The following is a 10,683-nucleotide window of genomic DNA, read 5'->3' as shown; positions in this document are numbered from 1 at the left end:
TTCCCTTTTCTGTTTGTTTTGGCAATTCAAGCTTCTGACTCTTCCTTTTGAAGCTTCCCTCTCTTCTTTCTTTCTCTCTTGTACTGTTTGTTGTTCATCATTTTTCTGCTGTTTCTTCTTGATTTGTCCTTACCCCTTCTGCATTGGTGGGTCCGCCATTGAATACACGTTACTTGTTTGGTTTTATTTTGAATTTGGCGATACTGGTAAGGGCGTTTAACCATCTGGGTCGTCTTTATTTCACTTTAATTTTAATGGGTAACGAGTGTTTTGAAGTTCTGAGATAGCCATTGATGGATCTGGAGAGTGCTATTGGGGGCCACCCAATCAAGGTACTACGAGTGGCAGACTAATCTATTCATCATCATCATCATCGTCATCATCATCATCATCATCTTCTTCTTCTTCTTCGTTTCTTCTTTGTTTTGTTGATTTTATTCATTTTCTGTTGCAGAAAGATTCATGGAGAGCTGTTTTAACGTTAGCTTATCAGAGCTTGGGGGTTGTTTATGGAGATTTGAGCACTTCCCCTTTGTATGTTTACAAAAGTACTTTTGCTGAGGATATTAAACACTCTGAAACCAACGAAGAGATTTATGGAGTTCTTTCTTTTGTCTTCTGGACTCTCACGCTCATTCCTTTGATTAAGTATGTATTTATTGTGCTTCGAGCTGATGATAATGGCGAAGGAGGAACTTTCGCTTTATACTCATTGCTCTGTCGCCATGCTCGAGTTAGCTCCTTGCCCAATTGCCAACTTGCAGACGAGGACCTTTCGGAATATACAAAAGATGGGGTGGATTTAACCAACAAGAAGACCTGTGGGTCGAGATTGAAATCGACATTAGAGAAGCACAGAGTGCTCCAGAGGGTTTTGCTTGTTCTAGCTTTGATTGGGGCTTGCATGGTGATTGGAGATGGAGTTCTTACACCTTCAATTTCTGGTACTTGTAGATTCTTAAGTTCTGTTTCTTTTTCAAACCGTTTGTGATTTTAGAGTTTGAATTGATGGAACTTGGTTGTTTTGGGTCTTTCATGGCAGTTTTCTCTGCTGTTTCTGGGTTGGAACTTTCCATGGCTAAACCACACCATCGCTGTAAGTGTCTCTGCTTCTCTATTCACTTGAAACTTCATGGAAAAATTAAGAAACCCAGATGATTTCTTTTGATGTTCTGATCAATCTTCTGTTGAAATAAAGATAAACAGTTCCTTTTTTCTTCTTCAATGGTTTTGTTTATTAGTTTATTAACAACATGAACAGGATTCTAGCCACCGTATCTGGTAGTCAACTTTTTGTGGCCGTGATTCTCTTTGCTTTTATTTTTCATTTCCCTTTGTCTGCTGATACACTGTATGCTGAAATGTATGGGGATTCCAAAAAATTGCGAGTGTTTCCTTCTTTAGCTGTACAAATCTGAAGAGCTTTTTGTTATAATTGTTTATTATTGAAATGCAGATACTTGAAAAAGTGGATGGGCATGGATTTCATAGTTTAATAATTACACAGATTATTGTGGGTCTCTGCATATATGATTGATATACAAACACTTCTAATCATAGTCAAATCACTATCATGTGAAGAAAAAAAAAGAAAAGGAAAGGAAAAGAATTGTTAAATTAATACTTTTACTGAAAGTTTTTGAACTTTTTAAGTGTTATATGGCTCGCTGCTATGGGATTTAAATCAGGGGATTAAAATAAAATATTGTGCAATCGGCTAGGCTTGATTTTGGACTAAAATTCTTGAGCAAGTCAGTTCAATCATTCATCTTTTGGTCAAACCATTTACCTTCTAAGTCACCATTGAAGTATCCATATCACCTGACTTCAACGAGCTCTTTCATTATCATAGTAATTCTGATTGGGAGGTAGCATCTTTCTGGTAGCAGGTTTTTATCGATTATTCATTATTGTTGATGGGTCCTTTTAACTTAAACTAGTAAACCTTTCTTTTCTGTTTGTGACTTGCTGTTTGTCTGCTAACAGTGACCTTCAAATATAATTACTAACTTTTCCTTGACAAACTATTTGTTGTATTACTTGCCGACTACTTGGGATTTTTGGTAATATTAAATTTTAATATCTTATTTCTTGTATTCCAGTCGACAATCTTATATCACACTCAGATGATATGGAACTTACCAATATGTGAACAATATCTTCTTGTTTTTTTTCTCTCGATTTTTTCTATGCTATATGAACAGATGAATTTCGAATAAACTGGTCATTTATCTGAGGGTAGCATAATTTAATCATGATGGACTCTACTCCTCATTGTGGGGTCTCTTCTTGTTATTGAGGGACCAATAAAGTAAAACATGAAGTTTTAATTGTCTAATGCTTCTGCAGATGTTGAAGTCCCAGTTGCTTGTGCCATATTGGTTATCCTGTTTGCAATTCAACATTATGGAACCCATCGAGTCGGGTTTCTATTTGCACCAGTTGTAATTACATGGCTTCTGTGTATCAGTGCCATAGGGCTGTACAATATCTTCTACTGGAATCCTCATGTTTACCGAGCACTCTCCCCTTATTATATGTACAAATTTCTGAAGAAGACCCAAAGGGGAGGTTGGATGTCCCTCGGCGGGATCCTGCTATGTATGACAGGTAATGAGAGTGGATCATTCCACAACATTTCCCAGTGAGTTCGTCTTCTCTTATCCCTCTCTTCTCTTAGTTCTCAAGTTATATGAAATTTTCTGTTTGATATTCAGGTTCAGAAGCAATGTTTGCTGATCTTGGGCACTTCTCGCAGCTATCCATCAAGGTCATACTTTCAATCAGCTGGACTTTAGAATGGAAATTATTAGTCTAAGATTTTTTAAACAAAAGTTCTTTCAACTCCACATACACGTAGTACTATTCTTAATTTTGACTATGAAGAAGGTCGTAGAAATATAGCATTGTGTTTGTGATCATTGTATTCTCGTTTGAATCCTTGTCGTGCATAAGATTTATGCCTGTTATCGTTCAAGGTATTACTTATTGAAATTTCTAAAGATTTCCTTTAGTAACAAAGGACTTCAAGAGCTATCTTTCTGTTTTATTTAACCTCACCATTTCCATTTATAGATTTCATTTTCTATCTAGAAGCACAAAAATGCAGAAGTTGAAATTCACTTTTCTAACAGAAGCTGTTCTACTGCAGATTGCTTTCTCTTTTGTGGTTTATCCATCTTTGGTCCTGGCGTACATGGGACAAGCTGCTTATCTCTCTCAACATCACGGGGACAGTAACTACCAAGTTGGATTTTACGTGTCTGTTCCTGGTAGGTGTAAGAATTTGATGTATTAGAGACGAGTGAACATATTTTTAAATAAAATGTTAAAAGAGTTCAACTGTGTTTTCATTTTTTACAGAGAAGTTAAGATTGCCTGTTCTTGTGATCGCCATTTTAGCCGCAGTGGTAGGAAGTCAAGCTGTCATTACTGGCACTTTTTCGATAATAAAACAGTGCTCCGCATTGGGTTGCTTCCCGAGGGTCAAAATTGTTCATACCTCCTCGAAAATCCATGGTCAGATTTATATACCAGAGATCAATTGGACGTTGATGCTCTTATGCTTGGCTATTACCATTGGCTTTCGAGACACAAAACGCATGGGCAATGCATCAGGTATTTTCTCCACTGGATCGACTCTTTCTTTTCCTAGTCAATATACTTTGGGTCGTCGTTTTTGTTTTAGGCAATATACTAATCTAGACTGCACATTCTACTCCAAAGTTCTATCCTAACAGCTACTTTTGGATCAGGCTGATTATGAAATATCTAATCTATACTTTCCTCTTGATGTCATCATAAAACTCGTTCTCGTAAACTGATCTTTTCGTTGTTTTAATTGCCAGGCTTAGCAGTGATAACTGTTATGCTGGTGACAACCTGCTTAATGTCTGTAGTCATCATCTTGTGCTGGCATAAAAGCTTTGTCTATGCCATTGCCTTCATACTCATTTTCGGGTCCATCGAATCACTCTACTTTTCAGCATCTCTCATCAAGTTTCGAGAAGGGGCCTGGGTTCCGATCGCCCTCTCACTCATCTTCCTAATAGTCATGTATGTATGGCATTACGGAACACGCAAAAAATACGAGTTTGATGTTCAAAATAAAGTCTCAATCAACTGGCTCCTAGGCCTAGGCCCCAGTTTAGGCATTGTCAGAGTACGTGGAATTGGCCTCATATATACCGAACTCGTCGCAGGAATCCCCGCTATCTTCTCCCACTTCGTAACAAACCTCCCCGCCTTCCACCAAGTCCTAGTCTTCCTCTGCATCAAATCTGTCCCAGTCCCACATGTAAGACCTGGAGAAAGGTTCCTAGTAGGCAGAGTTGGGCCAAAAGAGTACCGCCTCTACCGATGCATAGCACGATATGGCTACCGTGACATCCACAAGGACGACATGGAGTTCGAGAAGGACTTGGTATGCAGCATTGCAGAGTTCATCCGTTCCGAGAAAGCAGAAACCAGCGTAAAGCTAGAAGATGCAGAAGAAAGTGAGAGAATGACAGTAGTAGGAACATCTTCAACAAATGTAGATGGAGTAAGAATGTGTGAAGATGAAGGAGAAACAGCAGAAACATCAGAGGTAAGAGAGATAAAATCACCAAAAAAACTGAGGAAAAGAGTGAGATTTCTTGTACCAGAGAGCCCACAAATGGAAACGGAAGCAAGGAGAGAGCTTCAAGAGCTAATGGAAGCTAGAGAAGCAGGAATGGCTTTCATAATGGGACATTCATATGTGAAAGCAAAGAGGGGATCAGGTTGGGTGAAGAAAGTGGTGATAAATTATGGGTATGATTTTTTGAGAAGAAACTCAAGAGGGCCAAGTTATGCTTGGAGTGTGCCTCATGCATCTACTTTAGAGGTGGGAATGGTCTACCAAGTTTGATTTTTGTTTTACTTTTAACTTTGTGCATTCTCTGGTCTCCCATTGTATATAATAAAAGCATTTTTGTCCAACCTTTCATCTTTCTTCTTTAGGTTATTTTGGATCTACTTCTTGTAATTCTATAACTAAAGCTTAAAACTTGCCCCCCCAATAAATGGAAATAAAATGGGCTCCTTTTTTCTTATGAGATGATCATAGTATCAACATGCTTTGGACATTTTAATAAATTTTAATCCAAAACTTCACATTTAACTAACAAAACACTTTCGGTTCATGAGGTCTAAAAGATAAATTTTAAACCACTTTTGAGTTAAAAGTTTGACGGAACCAACCATTCAAAATATGTTAGAAACATTTTGAACAAAGAATTGTTATTTTAGATCTAAGTTATAAATTATAATAGTACATGTTTGAATTATAAAATATTTAAACTAATTGAGTCTAATTATTATATTTGAAACTATTTCTATTTAAGATTTGCTTCATTTAAGGTAACACGTGCATGCTATTAAGTAGTAAATCTCATGGTCCAAAAGCGTACCTTACTTCTTTATACTTTTAAAAATAAAACTTGAATAGTTCATCTTGTTTGCTTATATTGAATTATTTAACAAAGTTTTGTAATAATTAGTGGCTTAACTCGCTAGAATGGAAATAATTGAATTAAGATAAAAAACTTTACTTAGAGGTTTGATCTTATTTCACATATTATAAGAAAAAAAAAATAGTGAATTGAGTGCATAAAATAAAAAAGCACTTAAAAGAAAATAAAATTAGATAGGTAAATATTTTGTCAATTTTTTTTAATTTTATTTTTGACAATTTCCTTTGTTTTTATCTAATTGAAATTTTCATTAATTTTAAAAAAAACTAAAAAAAGCAATATTTAAATATTTTTTGAAAAACTATAAAAACCTCTCAGCGCCATTTTTCCCGGCTCTTCTTCCAGAGCTCTTGTTCTGCTTCGCTCTTGCTTCTTCCGGAGCATTTCGCCTACCATTAACTTTCCTCTCACGAACTCCCACTCTCATCAAAGTTCAAATCAATCACTATTATCCATCTCAACTTGATTGTCCCCTCGCCATGTTCGCCAATTCGAGGGCATTTGTATACTCTGTTTAACCGAGCATCGATCAATGGCGAGACGTTGGGTCGTTTTGGCGGTCATTTTCGCAGTTCTATTTTGTGGGTTTTCTTCAGTTTCTGCTCTACCCACAAGTACGAGCTACTTCTCTAAACCCCACCTCATAATTTCATTTCTCCTTCTTCATCTCTGTTTAAGTGTTTTCGTTTTCATTGCAGAAATTGTTGCTGGGGTTTTGTCCAAGGCGGTTTCAGCTCTTGTGAGTTGGATATGGGCGATCCGCTCGGCCTCTAATACTGGTTTGATTCTTTTTCTTGTCCCTAATTTTGGGAGTTTTCTATGTGTTTGATTGATTTGCGGGGTTTTGTTTTTGTCGATTTTGCAGGGGTTTCTACCCGTTCTATGATTAAATTTGAGAGGGGATATGTTGTTGAGACTTTGCTTGATGGTAGTAAGATGGGAATTGAGCCTTACTCTGTGGGGGTATCTCCTAGTGGGGAGCTTCTGATTTTGGATGCTGAAAATAGTAATGTTCACAAGATCTCTATGCCAGTTTCTCAATGTAAGCTCTTTCTGCATTAATTTATCACTTTATTTGTGTTGGTTAGATTATATTACTACCCTTAAAACCCTTTTTTTCCGGTTAGAATGAAGTATCACAAATCTAGGTGAGAATTTGAATACGTCAAAGATTACTAATGTCTTAATTGTTGAGCTTGAATTAGGATGGCTCTAGTTTCTTTTTTTCTTCTTTCTTTTGTACAACAAATGGAGCATGGAAATTTTCAATTATGAGCTGAAATTTGCCATTTACCATTGATTTATGTTCATGTTGACGAACAACACTGGTCTTGGTACCTTGCTTTGTTTATTTATTTTTTAACATTTTTATTCTTTTCTTTTCGTTTTATATAGTAACTGTATGCGATCATATCATGTTTTGATGTCACATTTGTGCATGAACTAGAAATATTAAAAAGTTGTAAATGCAGAAATTAGCATTGTAAAATGTGTATTCTAGTAGCTATGTAACTAGCCATCTTGCTTGCTCTGTCTATCCCAGTGGTAACTGCTCGTACTTTGCTTCAAACTTTGGACATCTCTACTTTTCTTTTCTCTTTTATTAGTTTTTTCAACAGATTCTTTGCCTTCCTTTTGTATTGGTTGATTCCAAATTTAAATCATATTACTTTTACTTTGCTCACAAGCTTTTGTTTAGGAGAAGACTCTACTTTTTAATTTTAAAACGATCCTTTTCAAAAGTTCTGCATTCTAATTACTGATCTATATAACTCTTACGTTAGACAATATTGATCTTCATTAGCCCTTAATCCTTGAGCTTTAGTTACCATGATTCCAGGCTTTGAAATACAAAAATCAGCTAATTGAGGTCTACTTTTCCCATATCCAATAAGTTCAAGCTTCGTGATAAAGATGTGTATTGTCTTATTTAGCTGTTACCTGTTAGATCACCTCATTTTACTTTGCTTTTCAAATATATTAGTTTTGTCTTATCATGAGCGTTGGGCCCACTTACATGCAATAAATAATTTCAGTAGCCAATAGTATGACGTTAAAATATTTTGTTATTTAAAAATTTGTGGGATATTTATTTTAGGTAGGAGGGCAATCAAGATAACAAACTGATGAGTGATCAGTCATTTAAGCATTTTGCTAGCAGTTAATACTGATTTACCCAAGTAGAATTCCTCGTTGAATGATTTTAAGGAGTCAAACTGAAACAGCTTAATATGTTTTTACGGAAATTTCACGACAAGGCAAATTTTGTACTCTATTTTAAATCATTGTACTCTTTTTAATTCACCTCAACCAATCAATGGTTTTTATTATCTCAACTGAACCGATCAATGGTTTTTATCCTGTAAACCTCGACTTTTCATCCTACCAAATATTTAGTTCAGGATTTAAATTGATATTTCTCTATACTAAAATCTTAAATGATTAAATTTACATCATTTCTCACAGTTTCACTCTGATTATTCAATCAGGCAGTGTAGAATTGCTCTTCCTAATTTGATGAACTATTGGTTCCTCTAGTTTCTTCTTGAGCTGAAAGCAAGAACCGTGTACAGTTTGCAGGCCCAAGCTGTTTGCAGGATCATCGGAAGGATACTCTGGACACGTAGATGGAAAGCTAAGGGATGCAAGAATGAGCCATCCAAGAGGGTTAACCGTGGATCAAAGAGGAAATATTTACATTGCCGATACAAAGAACAAGGCTATAAGAAAAATCAGTGATGCCGGTACTTTCCTAAATCAGACCAAGAGCATTTCGCGCCTCGAAAATGAATCCTGCCTTGTTATCAACTTCTTGTTCATTATGTTTACCTAAGAATCTCCATTCAGATACATTTGTCCTAGAAGCACATCACTTATGTTTGGCTAGTGTGTCCGTGCCCGACAAGTACGCTACACTTTTTTGGACGAATATTGCTATATCGGACACTTGTTAGTGTAAAAGATGTGTTAGGCACTAGTTGTATAAAGTCAAAATAGGACCAACATTTTTTAGACATGCATCATACACTCACTACTAGTACTAAATAGACACATATATAACAAAAATAATAAATTTCTATAGTGAATAAATCAAACTAATTTTTTAAGCATATAAATGCGTAAACTCATATGCATTGAATTTCCTTTTTGTTTTAAAATGGTATTTATTTTTAAAATAGTATGTTTTAATAAATGTGTCCTTGCCATATTTGCATCCTAGATTTTAAAGAATGACTAGTTGGCGTGTGTGTTGTAATTCTGTTTCATGTTTATATCAATGTTTCTTAGCATTTTTTGGCATTTAATATCTTGGTTATGGGATGTGTTAATTGTATATAAGTCGTTTATAGTTTCTTTGCAGGAGTTACAACGATAGCTGGTGGAAAATGGAGGAAGAGTGGCCATATTGATGGTCCAAGTGAAGAATCAAAGTTCTCAAACGATTTTGATTTGGTTTATGTAGGAAGTAGTTGCTCACTTCTGGTAGTCGACAGAGGAAACCAGGCAATTCGGGAAATTCAACTTCGCGCCGAGGATTGTACTGAGTATGATGGTAGCTTTCTCCTAGGTATAGTTTAGACAAAGAAAATCAACAATGGATTCCACATGTTCAGCAATGTATTTACTATGTTCTGTTATTGTAGGAATCGCTCTGCTGACTGCTGCCATGCTTTTGGGCTACATGTTGGCACGTTTTCAATTTCGAGTGTTGGCCACGTTTTCTTCTAAAAATGTAATGTTTTTAATAAGATTAACAATACCTTTATAGTCTTATTCATAGTGTCTAGAGTAAACTGTCCTTCACATCTCCCAACATTTTACCGATGTTTCTGCTATGTTGCTAAGAGGGGGCGATTGACTAGTCTATTGATTAAGGTAGAACCAACTTGCAGTTTTGGTTAAGTTCTTTCCTCTGATTTTCAGGATTCAAGAGTTGACTTGAGGAACATTCCATCAATTCCTCCGTATGGTAGGGTCGAGAAATCAATCAGGCGTCCATTGATTCCTAGTGAAGAGGCAGAAGATAATCAGCCAGAAGAGAATATCATTTGTTCCCTTGGCAAGCTTTTCCTCAACACTGGTTCATCCGCAGCTGAAATCTTTGTGGCATTGCTTCTTGGAGCTAGAAGAAAGGCGTCGGACTCACACAGCCGGGAGCATTATCAAGTAAACAAACATGCACCGTCACGGTTTGGCGTGCAGGAAAATTTTGCAGCCTCATATGGCCGTGAACCGCTGGAAACAATGACCAGGAAACCTTACTCTTGTTCAACAACCCGAGTTGAAAACGTCCAGCGTTACAAGCGCATTTGGGGGAACAACGGTGGACGGGAAGAACAACCATATCCATCCAGTCCAAAGATGTTTTACAACAGGAGCAGTGAGAGAAATGAGGTTGTGTTTGGGGAAGTACAAAAGGAAGAGCAACTGCGTGAACAAAATAAAGAGAAATGCTGTGTTGGTGGTGGTGGCTTCGTGGAAGGGAGATCCTTCAGCAACAACAAACATGAAAATGCTTTTGTTACAGAAAAAAGGAGAATGAGAGATTAACTATTGATTGGTTTCTCAACATGAGTTTTATGATGTTATCAGTTTATAAATTCTTTTGTTGAAAACAAAAAGAATAAAAGTTTATATAAAAATTTACGTAAATATGTTGAACTTTGTTTAAGGCTGTTTGACTCACTACTTAAGTTGATATTAAATGTTGGTGGAGCTGAGTTGAGTATTTTTACCAACTTACTCCAACTCTCACTCCATCCAATTTTTTTAATGGTTGCATCCATTGGTAGTTGTGGATGGCTACACTTTGATAGCTATCTCTAAGCTATGACAACCATCTTCCACATCAACTATGGCAACCAACCCAGTGATCAATCTACTGAAGACCAGTTTTGATAATCACCTCATGTGACAACTACCTCTGACAATGAACACCAATATTTATCTACCAACCTTGCGAAAACTATGAACTTGGACGACAACAATCAATATTATACTAAAAGAAAAAAAAGTCTAATAAAAGTGTTTTTAAACACATATTTGAAATGAGTAGTTTATAGGTTAGTTTGATATTGAGAGATTCTCCGAAAACATTTATAGAATTCGATAAAATGTTTTTTAAAGAAAATTTGTCCAAATAGTAAAAAATAGTTACACTTAGATGAGTTAGGTTGAGTTAAAGATA

At 36.1% G+C, this 10,683-nt stretch overlaps 2 protein-coding genes across 2 annotated transcripts; both read left to right on the top strand.

The window, feature by feature from the left end:
* Window positions 1-293: 293 nt before the first annotated feature.
* On the top strand, window positions 294-5,078 carry LOC101211664 (potassium transporter 8). Its single transcript, XM_004141033.3, has 8 exons — window positions 294-332; window positions 455-944; window positions 1,043-1,096; window positions 2,350-2,610; window positions 2,718-2,770; window positions 3,152-3,272; window positions 3,364-3,618; window positions 3,849-5,078. Exons 1-8 carry the CDS (start codon window positions 294-296, stop codon window positions 4,889-4,891), a joined length of 2,316 nt encoding a protein of 771 aa, XP_004141081.1. The 3' UTR covers window positions 4,892-5,078.
* Window positions 5,079-5,828: 750 nt separating this feature from the next.
* On the top strand, window positions 5,829-10,269 carry LOC101216407. The gene is made up of 7 exons (XM_004141135.3): window positions 5,829-6,109; window positions 6,194-6,274; window positions 6,361-6,537; window positions 8,069-8,239; window positions 8,857-9,063; window positions 9,140-9,228; window positions 9,420-10,269. The coding sequence occupies exons 1-7, from the start codon at window positions 6,028-6,030 to the stop codon at window positions 10,044-10,046; spliced, it is 1,434 nt and encodes a 477-aa protein (XP_004141183.2). The 5' UTR covers window positions 5,829-6,027; the 3' UTR covers window positions 10,047-10,269.
* The last annotated feature ends 414 nt before the right edge of the window (window positions 10,270-10,683 follow it).

Source organism: Cucumis sativus, chromosome 3, assembly GCF_000004075.3.
Source record: "Cucumis sativus cultivar 9930 chromosome 3, Cucumber_9930_V3, whole genome shotgun sequence".
NCBI lineage: Eukaryota > Viridiplantae > Streptophyta > Magnoliopsida > Cucurbitales > Cucurbitaceae > Cucumis > Cucumis sativus.
This window is presented reverse-complemented; position numbering and strand designations above follow the sequence as displayed.